The sequence below is a fragment of the Bubalus kerabau genome, chromosome 4, assembly GCF_029407905.1.
Source record: "Bubalus kerabau isolate K-KA32 ecotype Philippines breed swamp buffalo chromosome 4, PCC_UOA_SB_1v2, whole genome shotgun sequence".
NCBI lineage: Eukaryota > Metazoa > Chordata > Mammalia > Artiodactyla > Bovidae > Bubalus > Bubalus kerabau.
In genome coordinates, this window is record NC_073627.1 from 82,528,395 (window position 1) to 82,551,035 (window position 22,641).

Consider the following 22,641-nt stretch of genomic DNA (forward strand, 5'->3'; position numbering starts at 1 on the left):
AACACAGTAAGCTATCAGCCCTGCTGTAACACATGCTGTCCCAGACACACCCAGACACACTCAGCTAAGTCCAACAGAAGGAAACTGCCTTTGCAAGAATCCCCAATCACAACAAAACAGTCCCGCACCACACACAATAAATCAAATGTAACAGCATATCATTGAACAAAAAAAGAGGGAGAAACCAATCCCCTAAAAATCTTACTTCCTTGCTTAGTCACTAAGTCGTGTCCAACTCTTTGTGACCCCATGGACTGCAGCCCACCAGGCTCCTCTGTCTATAGATTCTCCCAGAGAAGAATACTGGAGTGGGTTGCCATTTCCTCCTTCAGGGGGTCTTTCTGGACCAAGAATCGAACCCGCATATCCTGTGTCTCCTGCATTGCAGGCAGATTCTTTGCCTGATGAGTCAGCTTAGAGTCTTCTAAATAATTATTATCTCTCAAAAAAATCATAACTAAAGAGATATGATTTGTGGAAAATAAAAAATAAGAATCCAACTTTCAAAACTGCTACAGCAAGTCCAAAGATTAATTTGGAGACAAACTTATAGTTTTAACAGCTTTTCTTGTTAAATAAGTATTTTAAAAAATCAAGAACTGTACTCAGGAAACATTTGTAAAAAGGACTAATAAGACTTAAGAAATTCAGGGAGAAAGAAAAAATAAAACTAAATAAGAATATTAATCAACTTAAAAACAGAAAAATGAAAATTCCAACAGCTGGTCTGTGGTGTGGGTAAAATTTACAAGAGCAGGCAGCTAAAGGACTTTAACAGATTGGCTTGTCTAACACTTGTGGCAGAGTGGTTTGCATCGCCACAGCACAAACCCCATCACTGTCTCAACTCAGGAGGCAAGCGCAGTTTACTCACAAGTGCATTATCTGTCTTCATGTCTCTGTGATTGTGTCTATGTGTCTGTCTGTACCTGTTTGTCTGTCTCTATGCCGGAAAATTGTTGCCATTTTTATTTTTAATTGAAGTAAAACGCTGAGCTACATGCCAGGGTTGACACCAAGTTCAACAGAGATCACAAGTGCAGAAGTGAGCCAGGGTGTGCTATGCTTTAAATCAAAATCAAAGCCAGAGCTCAGTGTAGGAGGTAACCATGGGGATGTAAGTGCACTGGGAATTCCAGGGGAAACCTGGGGGAGGGCATTTGGATTCCTCAGGGAGAGATATGAAATCCAGTCTTATCTAGAAAATGTTAATGCTGGCTACCTCTGGATGGCGGTTACATTGTATACACTAAATTAAAAGATAAAAGTTTTGAAAATTGAATTTTTTGAAAGGAAAACCAGTGACTTGGGCTCTACACGTTAAGCCTTGGATTTACAGTGGTGTCTTTCATCATAGTGAGGTGTCAGAAGTGTCTTCCATGCTTCCAGGTGCCCTGTGCCGGGCTATATCTATCTCAGAAACAGCTCACAGTGCAGTGGGAGGCTGGGAAGCTTAGCATGGCTGAGCAACAGAGTGATGCAGTGTGTGGTCAGAGGCTAGGGGATCAAGCCACCCTGGGTGTGAATCCCAGATCTGCCGAGTACTACTTATGTAACAGAGGACAATACACAAAGCACGTGGCCTTCTGTGTCTCAGGTTGGTCATCTGTAAAATGGAGGTGATGATACCTCTAAGCCTTTCACTGAGGACGGAAAAAAGTACACACTATAAAAAATCTCTTGTGAATTTTATGAATAATGTGTGTGGGAAATAGAGCAGTCGATAAACGGTGATGATTTATGATTCTCTGAAGTTGTGAGACTAATGGAAAGAAAAATGGGGTTTGCTCCCCTACGGAGTAGTCACAGCTATACCTTCCTGTGGTGACGATCTTGCCTGCAGCGCTGACCACAGGAAAAAGCTAACGTTTTTAGCATCATTTTCAGGTCCAGAGAGTGAGCTAATGAAGACTAGCCAGCACAATAACTGTGGAGTAGGACAAGGGTCCTTTTTGAAATTTATTTCATGTCCCTTTTGTCCCTTTTTCCATGTCATAATACCCCAGAGAAGCAACACAAATATGGTCAAGAGATGAACTCGTGTGTGTGTGTGTGTGTGTGTGTGTGCGCGCGCGCTAAGTCACTTCAGTTGTGTCTGACTCTTTGCGACCATACCTGCCAGGCTCCTCTGTCCATGCAATTCTCCAGGCAAGAATACTGGAGTGGGTTGCCATGACCTCCTCCAGGGAATCTTCCCGACCCAGGGATAGAACCCGTCTTTTACATCTCCTGCATTGGCAGGCAGGTTCTTTACCACTAACGCCACCTGGGAAGCCCAGAGATGAGCTCAGTTAGCCTAATTTGTTTCTGCAAAGTTGGGACTTGGTTCCATCCAAGTGCAGCATTCTGGGCTGCATTGCTAAAGCTTCCATCCTCTTTAATTTGTGAGCTCTTCAAATGGACTTGACTTCTAGTAGGGGCCATAAAATTTCAATCTACGGTTCTTTAATGACGAAATCTGACTCCATCAAAGAATGACACCCACGTATGGTCTAAAGCCATCCCTGGAAAACAAGATAGATATACCATGTGTTCTACAAACTGAAGTCAAAAATCCCTGGATTCAGAATTTTAAAATGGGACTAATCTCCCAAAGCCCTGGGTTTCAAATAGAATTTTTGATTCTTTTCATTTTGGCTCCTAAAGGAATTGAAAATTATGTTAAACTGATTTAGCTCTTAGATTGTAGAATGTAGAAATGTATTTAAAGGAAGCCGAATGTTTGCTCTATTGTACATACTTGAAATTAAAATTTCATTCCTGAGGCCACTGTAGCAAATTTCAAACTTTTAACACTTGAAAGGGAGCAACATTCCAATGGTCAACTAAGAAGGAAAGTAGCCACACATTCAAGTTTCCCCAAGTACCTGTCCAATGCCAGGTTTACAGGCAGTAAATCTCAGAACAAATAACATGATGCTAACTCTCTAATTCAAGCATACATAATATCCATACAGTAACACTTCATCCACCTAAAACTCTGCACTCTAGCAAACAAACTTCACCATAACACTGACAAAAATCAGTGGTATAAAGATCACGACTTAAGACACAGCCCCTTTACTCGTAGAAGAGTCTCTCAAACCTCCAGTCAACACCTTACTAACCTCTACATACAGGCCCGACTTTCTGGTTTCCAGTCTACAGCAAATAGAAAAAACAAACCAGCTTTCCACAGCTCATATTTCATTCAGTTTCAAAAACTACTTTGAACCACTACCTGCTTCGTCAATAATTCTTCATACAGGATACCCGTCCATCACTCCCAGCTCCGGGTCTCTGCCAGAGCAAATCCCACAACTATATCAATTGTTCTCTAACGTGCTTTTGTTTAAGCCAAGACAGAATTTTAACAAATGTAATATCATATAGAAGATAATACATGAAATAAAGAGTTACTCTGGGTGAAGTTGGGGGGCTGCTGTCTATGGGGTAGCACAGAGTCGGACACAACTGAAGCGACTTAGCAGCAGCAGCAGCAGCAGGGCAGGGCCCAGGGACTGACTGGCAGAGTCCACATCCTCACCGTCTCTGGCAGCCACACAGCACCTCCTTGGAACACCCAGAGTCCTGTAACACAGGTGTGAAAGCCACTGGCCTACAGCCTGGTAGGAGATTTGTAGAAAATTAGGCATACTCACCAGAGAAGGCAATGGCACCCCACTCCAGTACTCTTGCCTGGAAAATCCCAGGGACGGAGGGGCCTGGTAGGCTGCAGTCCATGGGGTCGCTAGGAGTCAGACACGACTGAGCGACTTCACTTTCACTTTTCACTTTCATGCATTGGAGAAGGAAATGGCAGCCCGCCCCAGTGTTCTTGCCTGGGGAATCCCAGGGACCGGGGAGCCTGGTGGGCTGCCGTCTATGGGGTCGCACAGAGTCGGACACGACTTAGAAGCAGTAGCAGCAGTAGCAGCAGCAGACATACTCCCGTAACTAGTTTGCATACAAATACTAAAGAGCGTCCATAAACTGAGGACACGGGTTCGCGAGTTTGGACGCGTCACACGGCCACTAGCATAACAGAAGCCACGGTGCAAGATCGCAGAGCAGTGGTGGCTGCAGCCCTCACCTCAGTCAGTCTCAGCTGACTGGGGCTCCCAAGGTTGATAAGGACGATGGTGGTGGAGCAGCGAAAGACACAGAGCTGGAAGTCACACCCTGCTGAAAGATGCCCCTGACACCAGGCATTCTTGGACATTTCCAATTATTTTGCGACCCTCAAGACAAGTCAGACACAACTTAGTGACTAAACAACAACGACAAAAGTGAGCCATGACTCTTCTTTATTAGCAAATAATAGCTAACAAAGAGTGTGTATATGACACTCTAAACCCTTTTCTGATACTTAAACCCTCATCCCTCACACTTCCTTGAATCCTCACTCCATCCCTCAGGGTTAAGTCCAAGTGAGGAGAGGAGGTCCAGGGATAAGAGGAACCTATTTGTTTCACACATTACTTGATTGTAATGTGGCAGCATCAGAAGGCTTGGATGAGCTGGGTAACTTCACTTTCCATGGGGTCTCTTCTGCCTTATGTTCAGTGACCCTGTGGTTGAGACCTTTATTTTTCTCTTCCAGTTCCCATGACAGAAGGGAGCTTGCACAACTGGGTTTATGTTTAAAGATGATAATTAACAGATGTTAAAACCAAACAATCAAACCTGTCTGTCTCTGTGTGTATATACAAATGCACATATTCACATACATATATATATACACAGAGAGATCAAGAGATAATATATGTCTTATATCATTAAGAAGTATGTCTATTTAACTCTGGTGGCTGGATTTTTTAAATGTTTTTCTGTGTATCCAAATTTTTCCATAGGAACATGAATTATTTTTCTGATCAGAAAAATATACATTTTGAAGGAAGCTAAACCAAATGCCATAATTTGGAGTAACTACACAGAACTTTATTCTGTATAGTAGTTTTTCATTCTCAGACTGAAAAATCAACTGAATATTGTGAAAGAAACATTTCTCATTGTCTTTCTTGGCCTTATTTCAATAAGCCATCTGCATGTTCCAATAAAAAGTTTCTGGAATCCCTCTTCTGTAATAACTTGGCATTAATTAATATCTTTATGGTTATGAACATTTTATGCACTCAAAATAGATAGTGGTCTTGATAAATATGGGTATTTTTACATTTATCTTTATCCTGTTAGGTGGTAACAATTTAATATTATAATAAGAATCAAAGAGTATCTCTAAAACCACAAAAATAATATATTTAGTGATCCTTTTAGTCCATTCAGATTATAAATTACTTTAAAATATATCTCCTCATTATGAAATCCTTTTTCAAACACCAGATCAAGCCTATCTAAACATAATGAGAAGGGAGAAATGGTTAAAAAGGAACACTGTTAGTCTTGTTAACATTTTGATTTACATCATTTCTTTTTTCCCAGAACATATATAAGGAGAAACTGCAAAAACCAATATACATAATTTTTTCCTTTAGTAAAAACCAAATGCAATTTCATATCCTGAATCTTTACTTAGTCTTATCATAACATTTTTCTTTACAGTGTCCATTTCTATCTAAAAAGCTATAGTGCCTGAGAGTGAATATTTAACCAACTCCAGCCATGGAGTTGTATTCTCATTTTTTTTTTTTAGTCTTTGCTAATTTGATATAGAAAACTAGTATCTTTATTTTGATTCATTGTTATTTAGAGAGTGGACTTTCTCACATGTTTATTAGCCATTTGTATTTCCTCCTTTTGTGAATTATTTGTTCCTCTCTTTCTTCTACTGATGTTTTGATTTTTTTCTATCAGTTTCAGTGAGCTTATTTTATGGAAATACTTTAATCTGTTATATGCCATACTTGTTGCAAGCATTTTTCTTTTGTTCTTTCCCTTTTAATTATGCTTATTGTTGGACTAACAGATTACATATTCATGTGCCTAAAGGTATTGATTTTGTGGTTTCTCCCATTGTTTTTAAACTTAAAAAGGCCCTTTCCATATAATAAGTCAATAAATATTCACTTCCATCTTCTTTTGTTTGCTTGATTTTTTTTTAACCCATTTGCTCTTTAATCCATTTGGAATTTACTTTGGTATATAGTAACAGATGGGATTTTTTTAAGCAAGTCTTTTTTTCCAAACTAATTTTCCCAGAACTATTATTCCTTTTCCTACTGATTTGTGTCCTTTATAAGATATTAAAATTTTATATAAATTCAGATTTTGTTCTGGCCAATCCAGTCTGTTGATTGATGTGTTCATATTCTTGGACTGTACCCCACTGTTATTACACTATGATGCTCTGCCTTAAGATCTAATACAGCTATTTCAAAGACATTACTCTCCTTTTTTACACCTAGAACTTTCTCAACTACAGCTCCTGCTCATTCTTCATGATAAAATTCATAATTATTGGGACTTCCCTGGCAGTCCAGTGGTGAAGACTCCATGCTCCCAATACAGGGCATGGGTTCGATCCCTGGCCATAGGGCATGGCCAAAAAAAAAAAAAAAAATCATAATTATTTTGTTAATTTTTTTAAAACAGTATTTTTTTCCCCCTAATACTACTTGGTATTTATTGTAGGTATCATTTACAGGCATTTTCACAAATAGTTCTATATAGTCCCCAAACTCAGGGTGGGCCAGTATACGCTGACTCCATTTTTTTCCAATTTTTATTTGACTATAGTTAATTTAAGATGTTGTTCTAGTTTCTGCTGTACAGCAAAGTGAATCAGTTATAGCTGCTCTTGTAAAGATTCTAGAAAGCAACATCTTTTGATGAGAATTGTTAGGAAGAAATGTTTAGAACTGAATGTGATGAAAATTACAAAATCTTGCTGAGAAATACATAAGAAAATCATAGTAGTTAAAATTACGTATCTGTTTTGTAGAAGAAAAAATGACAAAAATGTAACTTCCCCCCAAATCAGATTTTTCAAACACCAGATCTGTTAGCAGAAACCTATTCATTTATTAAAGATCTACTGTGGTTAGGGCCTGGACTAGGCTCTTTAAAAACTGCAGAAACCTCTATACAATGTTGAATGTCAATATCACAATAAAACCGGGGAAAAAAAGATTTATATCAACCTGAAAAAAACGTATGTCTACCATGATTTATCTGTCAGGAATGACCGGCAGAGGCAGTGATGGGAAGTGGTAACTCACCTGGGACCTTGTACTTTATCCCTTATGCCAAAATATGGAGGAAATATTTCACTGGACAAATACTTGAATAATCTCCATGGAGTGAGGAATGGCAGGAAGAGAAAATTCCTGAAAGCCAAACTTGAGGAACAATACAGGATCTCTGCTAAGATTCCAGAGGAGAAGGGCTGGATCCCCAGGCTGGCTGGTGTATTGCAGAGTGATGTATGCAAAGTGGATTTGCCTGGAAGAGTAGAGGCTGTGGGAGGCAGGGAGGAGAAACAAGGAGGCTTGGAGCTGGAGAGGAATTTAGCCAGAGGAAAGGGGAGTTGTCGACTCATGAATTTATTATTTTACACACTAGACAACACAGATCGTCTTCTCCTTTGACCCAGTGAAAGCGCTTTGTTACTTGCTGATGCTACAGAGTTGGACCGTTTTACCTTGTTTGGGATCTCAGAGTGCTGAGTCTTGCTTCTAATTGGATGTGGGTGAGAAGAGGCCTGCTGCAAGACATCCAGTCACATCTGGGCTACACAGTACACAGAAATCCTGCTACCCACAAGCCCTAATCTGACCAATTTGGCTGCACCCAGACACATGCTTCCATCTCTACTGCCTGCTGTCAGAAATGCCCTCTCGGTGCTCTGTGATGACCTAGTGGGATAGGGGGTGGGCAGTGGTGGGAGGGAGACTCAAAAGGGAGGGGATAAATGTAGCTGATTCACTTTGTTGTACAGCAGTATAAAGCAATTATACTCTAATAAAAACAATTCAAAAAATAAAATTTGCTCATCTCAAAAAAAAAAGAAAGAAATGCCCTCTTGCGTTTGAAAGTCTGATTCCAGCCAAAGGACCCCAATTGCCCCAGAAGGAATCCGTTGCTCTCTCTCCTGTGCTTCCCCTGTGCATCTATGGAAACTTTACTGTAGTTTGCATCATTTACACATTCGTGTATGAACAGTCTATCCTCATCATTAGTTGGGCTTCCCAGGTGGCTCAGTGTAAAGAATCTGCCTGCCAATTCAGGAGATCCAAGAGTCATGGGTTCAATCCCTGGGCGGGAAAGATCCCCTGGAAGAGGAAATGACAACCCACTCCAGTATTCTTGCCTGAAGAATCTCGTGGACAGAGGAGCCTGGTGGGATACAGTCCATGGGTTGCAAAGAGTTGGATATGACCAAGTACACATGCACGCATCATTAGTTGATTCTATATTTATGAATTTGCCTATAATTTATTTACAACCTCAAAATTGATAATCATGTTGCCTTTCAGTCACCTGAACACACAGGCAGAGCAGGGAAAACCCTGAGTCATCAGACAAATCTGTTCCCAACTGAGGTAAAACAAGGCATTGTTCTACTGGGCTCTCAAACAGAAAACCAGTGTCCGCTGGATGGTTTATTTGGTGCCACTTTTTCACATTTTTACAATTTTTGTTGGCAAAAACAAAACACACAAATGCAAAACTGGGTTATGCATTGATTAGGTCACAAAAACATTTGGACTTGCAGAAATCTAACTCAGTTTTGGTGGTTTACAGAATACAGCTACCATGAGTAAGAAGAACCTACTGTATGTCCATCTGCAACTTAAACATCCCAACAGCAACCTCCATAGCAACACAGACTTTTGTTTCATTCATCTTTATACTTGCTGGACCAGTGTTAAGCACAGAGTAAGAGCTCAAATAATACTAAAGACTAGAATGGATTAGGAAGGAAGGAGATAAGACAAAGTGGGATGGAATAGAACACAGTGACATTTATACAATATCTTGGAGACAGAGTGCTCCTAGGAGTAATAGCTAGTGGCATAGGGAGACAGAAGAAGTAATGATAGCTAATATTTATTGAGCATTTTTTATGAACACTCACTTGGCTAAGCATTTGACCTACCTGTATCATATAATCCTCACAACTCTTTGGTGTGGTAATACTATCATCCCCATTCTACAGGAAGGTGAAGTGACCTGCCTATGGTCACACAGCTACCCCACTACTGCACAGTCTAGATTCATGTGGCACATAATACCACCTGGCAAGGTGAAAGGTGGGCTTGGCGGGGCTCCTAAACCATGAGTTTCATCAGGAAGCGGCCTTGAGGAGAGGAACAGAGCCTCTAGCAGAAGTTGAGTCACTGGCTCTCCCAGACTTAATGGGAAGACAGTGATGCAATGAACGATTTTCCCCCAAATGGCAAAAAACAAAAAAAAACAGTTTTTTGTTTGATTCCAGAAGGAGCTGGCAGAATTCATGTATTACTCACATTGGAATCACACTCTGCTGACGGCTTGTGTACTCTAGAGCCAGTCGGTGGTCAGGGCTGTGTCCAGGACTGCTGTGAGATTACTACAGACCTCGGAATACAGCTGAGCTTCTGCAGCTGTTATGTGTTTCTGGCTCCAGTTCCACACCTCCTGGCAGATGGTTTGTGTGAAAATCTCTGCTGACTCTCGGTGTGAGAGATACACTGCGGGGGAGGGGCATGTGGTGCGGAGGCTGGGAGAATGGGGCAGCACCAAGCCAGCCCAAGCTGCCAGAGGCCATATAATCACTTAGAAGACAAAGAGAGGGCTTTATAAATGAGTGGTTTGGAGGACTTTCAGAAGATCACTCCTCTGAGCCCTTCTGCTGGTGGGAAATGGCCGATGCTGAGCCAGTTTATCAAGTCAACCCGAAACCTTTGATAGCCACTCTGGTGGTAAAGACCCCAAATATCCTCCATCATGCATGGATGGTAATGGGTAGGTGGATAAAATTAGTGGCAATCTTAGTATTTACTTAGTGTTTTCTAAGTTTAAGTGCTGTTCTTAATGGTTTACATGAACAAATTCATTTAATTCCCTCTCCCCAAGCCCAAAAAGGTAAGTGCTATTATGATGCTTGTTTTTCTTTTTTTTTTTTTATGATGTTTGTTTTTCAGATGAAAACAAGTAACTTGCACCACAGTGCAAAGCTAGTAGTAGCTGTAATAGACTGAATTGTTGACCCCCAATCTTCAGCTCCCTTTTGCATCACTCCCTTGCTTTGGCCACACCATGGGCAGAACGTAGTTCCCAGACCTTGACTTAGGGAATGGCAGCATGCTAGTTCACAGCCTAAGCCTTGAGAAGACTCACTTGTTCATTTGTTTCTACTTAGCACTCTTGTATTTCTAACATCACCATACACCCCCTGGGGCTGATCCAAGAAGGATGAGATACATGTGAGCAGGTCACCCAGACAACCGGCACACCTGCAGCAAGGGGCAGAGCTGCAGCAGCTGCTGCGATCTGAAGCAGAACCTCTGAGCTGTACTCAGCACACATCAGGTGAACCGCAGATCACACAAAGACATGTGAGGAATGATAAATGTTGGTTTAGTCAACGGGTTTGGGGAGTAGTTTGTTACACAGTGATAGCTAACCAATTCAATGCTAAAACTGGAATGGAAGCCCAGGCAGTCTGACCAAACAATACATCTAATTTATATTGCTTTCCACGCTCTCTGCTAAAGTGAAGAAATGGTCTCTAATGAGCTGAGTAAGCTTGTGCAAAGTGCTAAACTCCCAGGGCCTCAGTATCTGTAAAAGGAGCAGGTTCAATCAAAACAGGATTACTTAAGGTATCAAACATTAGCTCCACATTACACTCAAAAAAAAAAAAGTGGGGGGGGGGGATTCAACAATTCTCCTGGAATTAGTATTGTGTGAGAAAACAATTCAATAACCCTGGATTAGATAATCTTTTGAGTCTTTGTCGGTTCTAATATTCCTCATTCCAGGTAGCGGTGTGTGGCTCCCTTGTGTACCTCCATTACCAAACATTTTTGAAATTAAAATAATTATCTAATTCAGGCAATTTGAGACAACATCCATGGGAAGGAGAGAATACCTGTGATGGAAGAGGTTTTCTCTCTTTCCTTCAAACCCTGGCATATCCTCCTAGCACCCTGAGCCAACAATGGCAGGGGGACCTCACCCCTTCTACTAGATCAGCCTAGAATCCAGTTTACAGAAAAGCACACAGAAACAGGAAGCTGCCGTGACATGGGACATCTCCCAGAGAGGAATCTATGCTTGCTTACTCCATTTCCTCACCTCCCCCTTACTCTTCAACCCAGGCCCTGCCCATCCACTAGAAATGCTTAGCAGCAATACCTAACTGCCAAATTCTCCAGTCTCTCTCGTAATCCTGGCTCCTGCCTTTGTACATTTTGATGTAGATGAGAAACTCCCTCCTCCTTGGCTTGTCGCCTTCGGCTTCCTCTTCCTCCACCCACATCACCCCTTGACACAGGTGTTCCCGAAACAAACCCTTTCTCCTCTTTTTGGCAATGTCATCCCCTCACAGGGCTTCATCCCATATCCTGACAACTCCCATAACTGACTCTGACCCTGCCCACTCAGCCAACCTCAAGCCAAGTTACCTTCTCCCCAGTCCACCTCCCCAGCTTCGGTCTTTGTACCCTACAGGGTAGCCACATAGAACCATTGCACAAACATTTCTTAAACTTTTTATCCCTCATTTTTCACACTTCTTCCTCGGCCTAGAACACCTTTCTTCCTCACTTCCACTCCTGATTTTCCACAAGGCACAATCCTGCTCATCCTTCTCAAACGTCGCCCTCTTGGTGAGACCCATGTTTTCTTCCAGAATAACTCCCTCCAGCCTTGATACTCCCAACGCGCACCGTCTGCCTCTAACAGAGCAGAGCTTCTCACTTGCCAGACTAAAAGCCACCTGAGGTCAGATCCCTCTCTTAACCATGTTTGTAACTTGAATGCCCAGCAGATTCCCCACACACAGAAAGGGCTCACTAAATGTTCGCTTGAATGAATGCATATAACTGACCTACTTGTTCCTCCACTTTGGCCACTGCCCACTACTTGGCATGCTGACTGCTGGGCCTTTTTTGAGGAATGCTCAGGGTGCCCAAGGGGTAAACTAGGTCTTAACTGTAATTTATTAATAAATGTCCCCTTTCCAGGTTTCCTAAGAGGAGCAAGAATAGAGTCCAAGTCAGTCCTCTGAGACAGGTTGATCACCAAGAGACTCCCTTCTGCTTAATCCATTAGTATTATTTATGTGCCCAAATTACTTTTCCATTTTTAATTTGAACACACACATAGAGTTCTAAAAAAGTATTGGTTCCTTCATTCTTTTAGAGCAGTGTCTCTCAAATTGCATTAATTTAGACAGTATTTTCATGATTTTTGCTGAGTCTACATGAGACTTGTATAATAATTATTCTATTAACCATTCTCTTTAAGTTAATTCATCTTTTTTTTCTTAGCCTCATATAATGCCAAAATACTCATGAAATTACATGATTGTTATGATATATACACACATATGGACTTCCCAGGTGGCTCAGTGGTAAAGAATCCACCTGCCAAGCAGGAGACTTGGGTTCAACCTGGGTCGGGAAGGTCTCCGGGGAGAAGGAAATGGCAACCCACTCCAGTATTCTTGCCTAAGAAATTCCACAGACAGAAGAAGCTACAGTCCATAGAGTCACAAAGAGTCACACACAACTTAGCAACTACACAATATCTATACACACATATATCTATATACACATATTAATTTCATAATTAAAAATGCTCTGTTTAAATTGCATCACATAAAATCATCTTTCAGGCCAGCAATAGTGTTTCTAGGACACTTGGGGAAGCACTGGTCAGAACACTGAATCCAATGCAAAACTGTTATTAAAGCATTTCTCTTCCAGCCAGGATACTATATTTGGTGCCGAGAATGCTAATGTGTCATTCAGCCCGTAGCCTAGCGGGAAAACCATCAAGTAAACTGTAAATTGTGATTTAATATTCTAAGTTCTATGTCAGGGACAAACGCAAGGGTGCCTGTATCCAACACCTCTTGGACACCAACGCAAATCTTCCCCATTCCCACTTTAGCTCTAATGCTTCTGCAATCACTTCTGAGCAGGCCTCCATCAGCTTTGAGCAGATGGAACCTCAAAGAAGCTCACTCAGAGCCTGTGGGAGGAGCTCGCACTTCCTCCCCTGGGACTTTCTGGCACAACAGCGCAGGACCCCAGTAACTTATCAGCTTCTTGTGTCTACATGAGCCTGGAACAAAGGGAAGGAAAGCAAAGTATGAAGGCCCAGAGCTACATTTCATGAGGCTCCTTAGAAGGTGTAGAGCACCAGGCATTTGGGGCTTCCCTGGGGTCTCAGACGGTAAAGAATCCACCTGCAATGCAGGAGACCCAGGTTCAATCCCTTGGTCAGGAAGATGCCCTGGAGGAGGGCATGGCTACCCACTCCAGTATTCTTGCCTGGAGAATTCCACGGACAGAGAAGCCTGGTGGACTACATACAGCCCACGGGGTCGCCAAGTGTCAGACTCAACTGAGCAACTAACGTTTCACTTCACCAGGGTTTTGAGGCAGTGGCCAACATGACAGTACATGCTTGTGTGCTTCCATTCCCCTAGCCCCTCATTCCTGCTCCCTGGGATCACCTCCCAAATCATCTACCAGGAATGAGCTTAGTCTGAAGTGAGGCACGCTGCACTGGGAATTGACAATGCCATGTAAGATTTTCAAGAACGAGGAATTCATAGGTTTGGGATAAATGAGGTGGGAACAATTTAGAGCAAAGCATCCTAAAACCACTTTTCAGTTAGGACCTGAGAAAAGAGGAAATTGGGGGCTGGCAGGAGAAAAAATGGGGAGCACCATCTTGCCAGCTGGTAGGGCCATGGGAAGGAACTCCCCACCTGATACTCCAGATTTTTAGCCAGAGCCCAAGAACACACAGCTCTAAGGATTTCTCCCCTTGTTCTGAGACAAGGCCAGGCTTAGGACAAAAGGAGGCAGTGGGGTAGTAACTCAACAACAGGGAGTTACCTCAAGGAAAGGTGGGGAGCTCCATCTGGCATAGAATGAATTGCCTACCCTCATGGATAGAGATGTGCTTTGAAAAGACAGACATTAAGTGACATAAGCGCCTCTAGCTTTGTTTATAAGTAAAAAAGAACATCAGATTTTTACTGAGTGCTCGTTATATACCCACACCATACAGTGTATATTTAAAGTAGTATCTTTTAAAATCTTCCCCCTGAACTATGTGAATTTATCACAATCAACTCTGGAAAATTCTGAAAGAGATGGGAATACCAGACCACCTGACCTGCCTCTTGAGAAATCTGTATGCAGGTCAGGAAGCAACAGTTAGAACTGGACATGGAACAACAGACTGGTTCCAAATAGGAAAAGGAGTAGTACGTCAAGGCTGTATATTGTCACCCTGCTTATTTAACTTACGTGCAGAGAACATCATGAGAAACGTTGGACTGGATGAAGCACAAGCTGGAATCAAGATTGCAGGGAGAGATATCAATAACGTCAGATATGCAGATGACACCACCCTTATGGCAGAAAGTGAAGAAGAACTAAAGAGCCTCTTGATGAAAGTGAAAGAAGAGAGTGAAAAAGTTGGCTTAAAGCTCAACATTCAGAAAACTAAGATCATGGCATCCAGTCCCATCACTTCATGGCAAATAGAAGGAGAAACAGTGGAAACAGTGGCTGACTTTATTCTTCTGGGCTCCAAAATCATTGCAGATGGTGATTGCAGAAATTAAAAGATGCTTACTCCTTGGAAGAAAAGTTATGACCAACCTAGACTGCATATTAAAAAGCAGAGACATTACTTTGCCAACAAAGGTCCGTCTAGTTAAGGCTATGGTTTTTCCAGTAGTCACGTATGGATGTGAGAGTTGGACTATAAAGAAAGCTGAGCGCCGGAGAATTGATGCTTTTGAACTGTGGTGTTGGAGAAGACTCTTGAGAGTCCCTTGGACTGCAAGGAGATCCAACCAGTCCATCCTAAAGGGAATCAGTCCTGAATATTCATTGGAAGGACTGATACTAAAGCTGAAACTCCAGTACTTTGGCCACCTGATGCGAAGAGCTGACTCATTTGAAAAGACCCTGATGCTGAGAAAGATTGAAGATGGGAGGAGAAGGGAACAACAGAGGATGAAATGGTTGGATGGCATCACCAACTCAATGGACATGAGTTTTAGTAAACTCTGGGAGTTGGTGATAGACAGGGAGGCCTGGCATGCTGCAGTCCATGGGGTCACAAAGAGTCAGACATGACTGAGCGACTGAACTGATACTGATACTGAATAAGTGGCGCTAGTGGTAAAGAACCCACCCATCAATGCAGGAGATGCAAGAGACATGGGTTTGATCCATGGGTCAGGAAGATCCCCTGGAGGAGGAAATTGCAACCCACTCCAGTATTCTTGCCTAGAAAGCCCTGTGGACAGAAGAGCCTGGAAGACTGCAGTCTATGGGGTCACAAAGAGTTGGACATGACTGACCACAAAGCACATGAATAAGTACTGTAAGCAGTACTGTTATGAGTCTCATTTTCTGTGAACCAGCTTGAGGTGACCATGAAACACTAGTTGGAAGACAGCACAGTGAAGTGTTTTAAAAAGCCCAGAGTTTGGGTTCAGGTCATTCTGAGTTTAACTCTTGCCTCCATCAATCCTACTGAGATCACGTGGTCGCTCAGGACTACTCATTTTCAAGAGACAGAGAACAACTCAAAATAGCACAAGAAAAGAAATGTAGCTGGCTCACATAACTGGAAGGGGCTGGGATAGGCCTCTGATGTAGAGCTCAGATAATTCCGGACTGCCTGTCTGGGCTGTGTTCTGTTACTGCCCTCATTCTGTTCTACCAAAGACTAGCTTCCTTGAAGCACCCAAGGAAGCTGATGGCTCCAAGTGAAGAGTGTCCTCACCGAAGAAAGAGAACATCTTGCTCAAAAATTCCCAGAGGACAGTCCACGTGGCCCTATTGGGTCATACATCCTCCATCTGAACCAACCACTGTCATCAGACTGACAGTACACGGATCGGTGATTGGCAGTCCCATCACTGGAGGGAACGCTTGGTGGCTTTTGAAAAACAGGAATGCTGGGCAGTCCCAGATAATGAATGTCCACAATAGTTTAACCTTAGTGAAGTCACTAACATTTTGTGAGCCTCAGTTTCACCATCTATATTAAACAAACAAATAAGAATACCAATTGTATGAGATTATTGTAAGATATTAAAAATCATATTAAACTCTTGGCACATGATGACATTCAGCCTATGGTAGTCATTTTTGTTATTCCTGGTCCTGTTGTTGTTTTACGGTTGTTTTTTTGACAAGGGGATGGGAATTCGAGGGCCATCTCAGATTCCCAGATGTCTAAAGGACTTCTGTCCCTGGGGTGGAGTCCCCTTTGGCTCTGGAGCCAGACGCCTTGCACAACCCAGGCTCCATGTGCCAAGGTTAAGCTGGTTCACCATCTGACGGCCGCGGAGCAGCGAGTGCCTCCCCGGCCCCAGCAATGTCAATACTGCCTTCCTGACTCCGCCTATTGTATCTGGAGGAAAGTGGCCGGGCATTGTCTTCTAGTGCTCCCCCCAGGAAGCATGATATCACCCTCTAACAAAAGCGGGAAAGCTGACAGATCTGCTGAGATGGGTGTGCCTGCTACACACACCTCACTGGTCAAGTCCTGGGCAGGGGGCTGTGACCAGTAGGGAACAAACAGCAGCCGCCCACGTGCCCCTCTGCTGGCTGCCTGATGGGCTCCTGTGGCTCATCTTTAGGTTTTTTTCTCCCTCTGTCTGTTAAGTGTGTGCCTACCATGTTAGACATGGCACCTCTAGGCAGTGGGAACGCACTCCCACTAATCAACAGCTTTGTTAAAAAGGGTCATGACTCTGCCCGTCTGGCAGGTTCATGTGACCACACCTGTCCCTGTGGCCTTTGGGAAGGAACAAGGGAGAAGGGTGATCAGAGTCCCGGAGTGACAAAAGGAGGCAACGAGGAAGGGATGTAGAGGAAAGCAGGCAAGTCTTGATCTAAAAAAGCATTCTGCACATGTGACGAGAATTAAGGAATGGTCTGACTAGACTGGTGGGAATTGGGTTATCAGTTTAAAATTCCAGAACTAAGGGAGGCAACTTGAGACGTTCCCCTTCCTGAAGGCTGGGAGTGATGCCAGCTGATCCTCCGCCATCCCTCCCAGCTCTGGCTCAGCTGTGCTGTCAGGGCAGCTGGCTCTCTGCGAACAACACACCTGCAGTCTGGTGCCCCCAGGCCAAGCCCGGACGCTGTCACCCTGCTGCCCCATCTTATCGTCCCCTTCTTTAAACTCTCTCCTTCTTGGCCACAGCAATGCCAATTCTCTGAAATCCCAGGAAAGGAATCTGTCTGGGTTGGCCTCTCCTGCCAGCTCCTTGACTGCTTCTTCACGGAACCCTAGGCTATCTCCTCCTTCTCTTCTCTTCACTTAAATCTCAGTATGTGTCCATGTCCAGGACCTCACTTACTATGCACAAAGATTCCTCTGTCTCAGTCCCTTGCCCAGTTCTCTTCTGAGTTTCAGACCCAGAGAGCCCAGTTTTGCTAAATATCCACCATTAACATGGAAACTCAAAATCAACACATGCAAAATAATTGTTTGTTTCTTGCCAGCTTGTCATCAACCAGGTTCCGTCATGTTTCCCAACACAGTGAATGGCAGCTCCATCACCCAAACCAGAAGCCTGGAGCAATGTTTATTCACCACCTTCTTTTCCCACAACCTCCAATAAATAACCAATCACCAGTCCCTATAGTTTCACCGCCTAAACACTTTGAATTCCCCTCTTCATCCCAGCCTTCCTGCCTGGAGAATTGGGAAGCCAAACTGGTCCAGGTCTAAGTCTCTGCCATGTCAATACATGCTCCACACTCCTACCAGGGTGAATTTTCCAAGACGTAAATCAGAGACACTAGACCAAACACCACACTAAATTTCCACATGTACAGAAAAGAGGTACAGATGACTTAATATGGCCAATGTGGCCCTTCCTGATCTGAACCCAGCCTTAATTCACCACCTCCTCCCTACATTCTAGCCTTACTCAACTTCCCTGAGCTTGCCCTGCTGTTTCACACCCTGTGCTCCTTCTGATGGGAAATTCTTTCTTCCGTTTTCATCTACTTTGTTTTAAAATCATTTGGCCATGAGTAACTCATAACTACATCAGCCATAATTTGGGGCAATATTCATTATTATTTAGGAGTTCTGGGAAAGTGAGGAAAATCTAACCTACAGATTATTTTCAATATTAAATTATAATCATATAAATTTAGCAATGAAGTTAGCATTATATGTTTTAAGTCACTTATGTTTAATTTGGATTTTAGAATTGCATTTTTTAAATTACTGAATCCAATAAGTATTTTTACAGCTCTTGAAAAGCTAGATTTTTATATACCCCTGATGCTGGGAAAGATTGAGGGCAGGAGGAGAAGGGGGTGACAGAGGATGAGATGGTTGGATGGCATCACTGACTCAATGGACATGAGTATGGGCAAACTTCAGGAGATAGTGAAGGACAGGGAAGCCTGGCATGCTGCAGTTCATGGGGTTGCAAAGAGTCAGATATGACTTAACAACTGAACAACAACAATAATTATATTATTTATCATAGCATCTTATAATTTATTCTCCTATATTTATCTTTCCTACCAAAAAGTGAGTTTAGCAAGGGGAAAAAAAATGATTCATCCTTTTTTTCTGCATTCCTGGTATCCAATACAATACTTGGTACAAAGTAAGTCCTCACTGTGTCTTCGCTGACTGAAATGATAGTTGAGTGAATGAATGAATATGGGCAGGCAGTAACTCAATAAATATCTATTAAATAAAAACTATGCATATCTTTAAAGTAATATTCAGCAATCATACAATACATAGTATTAGGTAAAGCTCTTGTTAAACCCACTTTCATGAGTATACCTTTCATGCTTCACACCTGAGAGAAGAAAGGGATTTTCTTTTGACCTTATTTTACATCAAATATTTAACATAAGCCAAAGTTTTAAGATATGAGTGATTACTACTTTCAATACATATATGAAATTGATTATTACTGTTATTATTATTTCAATGTTTAAAAACCCTTCGTATAACAACAAACGCTTTCTCTCTTTTTTTCAGGTCTGCTGTGGCATACCAAAAGTTTCTTACTGTGGCATATTAAAGTCCAAGCACTATGGAGAATAGTAAAGAAACAATACCCTTTTCCAAGATGTTAGAGGTTAACTGGGCTAAATCCACAAGTCCAGAATTCAAAGACACAGCCTGTGTGGTAAGGAAACTCAGAATTAGGAGAAGAACATCATGAAGAATTGGCCTAGGCAAACTGAGTTGAATTTTGTTTGCAGAGCAAGCATGGAGGATGTCTTTTCCAAATGGATAGAACAGCATGAACAAGAGCCAAGAGGAAAATATACATCAATCGTGGAGAAGCACGTGGCTGAAGTGGAACAGCCATGAATGGGATAGGTGAGAGAAAGCCCCAGAAAGCAGGCCCAGTGTTCTGGCTTCGTACTGGGAGAGACCAGTACGAAATTTGAGGAACCAGCTAATGTTGAGGGCTTTTAGAAGGAGACTGCTTCTATGAGTAGTAAGTGGCCCCCCTCCACCTGGAAAAGATTAGACCGCTCTTATACAAGCACAGTGGTCCTCAGAGCAACAGTTCTCTTTCAATTGTACTAGCTTCACTTGCTAAGAGAGTTCTTACTGGCTGACTAATGCATATGCATTATCACACTTGATGTTTATAATGACTCTTGGGGTCAAAAGTATTCTCAACTGTAAAAGATGAGAAAACTGTGTATTAGAGCAGTCAAATAACTGGTCCATGGTCACCCAATTTGAGCTTAACTCCAGGTGTGTAAGAGAGTCCCTGTTGGCTCAGTAGTAAATAAACTGCCTGCTAATGCAGGAGACCTGGGCTTGATCTCTGGGCTGGGAAGACCCCCTGGAAAAGGAAATGGCAACCCACTGCAGTGTTCTTGCCTGGGAAGTCTCATGGACAGAGGAGCCTGGTGGACTATAGTCCATGGGATCACAAAAGAGTTGGGCATGACTTAATGACTAAACAACAACAATCAGGTGTGTAACCTCACAATCCATACTCCAGATTCCTTCTCCTGCCTTCTTGATGAGCTCCACCTCAGTCTCAGAGCAGTGGCTTCAAAAAGTCATCACAGCCCAAGGGCATGTGCTTTTTCTTCTCCTAAGCCAAGTTGATTGAGTTACAATTTAGTGTAAAGTGAGTGTAGCTGGGTCCACATTCAGAAAACACACCCAGTTTGATTTCAGTGGGCAAAGATCTTGGTGGCTCTTCGGAACCCTTATCTACCTCCTAAGTGATCGATGAGAAGCCACAGATAGTGAAGTGAAAAGGATCCTCTTTTCACATTCCTAAAATCTATCCATCATCCAACCTGATCCCTCCTCAGAGTGGGAACTCACTCCTCAGGGGGACGGTGATCCGGCTTTTAGAAAGTTTCTATCAATAAAGTCAAACTATCTTTTGTGCAGGTCCCTCAACCCCTGCATCCCAGACCTGGAGAAATACAGCATCGATCTATGGTGTCATCTAAATGGAAACCCATGAAAATACTGCTCCTTCATCTCTTCTCTCCTGACTATATGTGCTCATATGACAAAGTGTTTAAAGCACTTATCCTTCTGCTTGTCTACTCTGTTTGCTGTCAAATTTCTTAGTGTCATGAGTGTTTAATGGGTATGCTTTGAGCAGTAGATTGAAGCAATTGCCACCTCTAAGTCAGATCTTATATTTTTACTAAGCAAACAGTTTACAGCCATGTATTACCATTTTAGCAAGTAAAGGACGTGTTGGCTCCTGTAAATTTTGTGTATCACCAAAACTTAGATATCACCCATAGAGCTCTCAACACAACAGATCTCTCTGACACTGGACATAATCTATTTATTGAACCCCAATGCAAACTCCAGTACTTTGGCCACCTCATGCAAAGAGTTGACTCATTGGAAAAGACTCTGATGCTGGGAGGGATTGGGGGCAGGAGGAGAAGGGGACGACAGAGGATGAGATGGCTGGATGGCATCACTGACTCGATGGACGTGAGTCTCAGTGAACTCCGGGAGTTGGTGATGGACAGGGAGGCCTGGTGTGCTGCGATTCATGGGGTCGCAAAGAGTCAGACACGACTGAACGACTGAACTGAACTGAATGCGTAACTTGACATTTATCTGTTTTGAAGTGGTATCTTCTGGCTTTGTTTCAGCCTAGACAAATCTATCTGAATCGTGATTCTGTGCTCTAACCAACAAACCATCTATAGGGAATGAATTGGTGACACAATCACACACATTTTTTTAGGAATAAAGTTCCAGGAGATGAATTGATAATGTCAGAAAAACCTGGAGCTCACCCATCTGAATCCCTGGAGGATATATAGTATAGTCTTCTGAGATGAACTGGACAAGTCCTTCTCTCCAGGAGAGATGTTTTAAAAGAACCAAACTCTCGAAGGAAGTTCTCACAGGGTAGGACTGAAAGGGAGAGGCTCAGAACTCCCAAAGACAGTGATTAGGAGAGAATCTGGGGAGAGGGCAAAGCACCTCCCTCTGAGAATAATTTCCAGGTGTGTCTCTGATCCTAGCTTCCACACCTCCACCCTTGATTACTCAGGCTTGCTACTAGCCTTCTAAGACCAACCCCAATCAAGAGGTTCCATCTGTGACCACTTCCCTGACCTTAGAACTGAATCTCCTCTGCCACTCCAGAAAAGATACTCACTATCTCTGAACCCAGGTTGTTACTCAGAATGTCAAATGAGACAGGAAAGAGGCAAGAAGATATGCTATAGAGACTTTCCATTGGATCATGTTGATCACAGAGGACATATTATGATAAAGCAGAGAGAGTGATTTGTTTTATTGTTTTTCTTTCTATACAATGCTTTACAGAGAGCAGCCTGGTTTGGGGAGAGTGGGAGAGAAGGGGAAATCGAGTATGTTTCTGAGAACTTGTTTGTAAGCTGGTATTGGCCATGATCCTCCATTGGGAGGGAAATCTACCAGAATCTAGGTGAATTTGATAAAAGTCTTCTAAAAGTTACATACATCCTCTTACGCATTAGCATCTACCACCCAGAGTCACCTTCACTGAGGCAAATGTGACATTCTTTTAGTTCTATCTGTCCAGAAGTAGGGAATGAGGAACAACTCGCTGAACTAGAGAGGTAAGTCTGTAAGTCATGAGCCCCTTGCTCCATTACTGTAGTCCACCAGTGGAGTTTGGTTTGAAGAATGGGATCCTATGCCTGTAGACATAATCATACTGGATTCTTGCTGTTGCAACTCTCAAGCCTTCAGTGTTCATATTCATGGAGGCTTAGATGGAAAATGTAAGTTAGGATTTAGCACAGCAGATCTACTCCAGAAACCCAGGTTACTGGTGTTAACCTTCATTTTCAACAAGAGCATGAAACCCCTCTCCTTGAGTCTCAGCCTGCTGAAGTTAGCGCTGTACTTTCAAGAAAGTACAGGTCTAAGGTTTAGACACAGAGCAACTGTTTTGCCACATAACTTTTTTGCATGTGTGTGTTTGTTTAAAAGTACTTTAAAACAAAACTGGGGTATAGT

At 42.6% G+C, this 22,641-nt stretch overlaps 1 protein-coding gene across 6 annotated transcripts in view; it reads right to left on the bottom strand.

Annotated features, from left to right (window-relative positions):
* Positions 1–22,641, bottom strand: part of TEK (TEK receptor tyrosine kinase) — a 106,425-nt gene that overhangs the window by 79,235 nt on the left and 4,549 nt on the right. Inside the window, exon 1 of one of the 6 annotated variants that reach the window (XM_055577839.1) lies at positions 21,426–21,668. The exons of the other annotated variants lie outside the window; for them this stretch is intronic. Coding sequence (XP_055433814.1) covers positions 21,426–21,429 — 4 coding nt within the window. The 5' untranslated portion in view covers positions 21,430–21,668. Of the gene's footprint in view, positions 1–21,425; positions 21,669–22,641 lie in introns of those variants that run through there. 6 annotated transcript variants of the gene reach the window in all.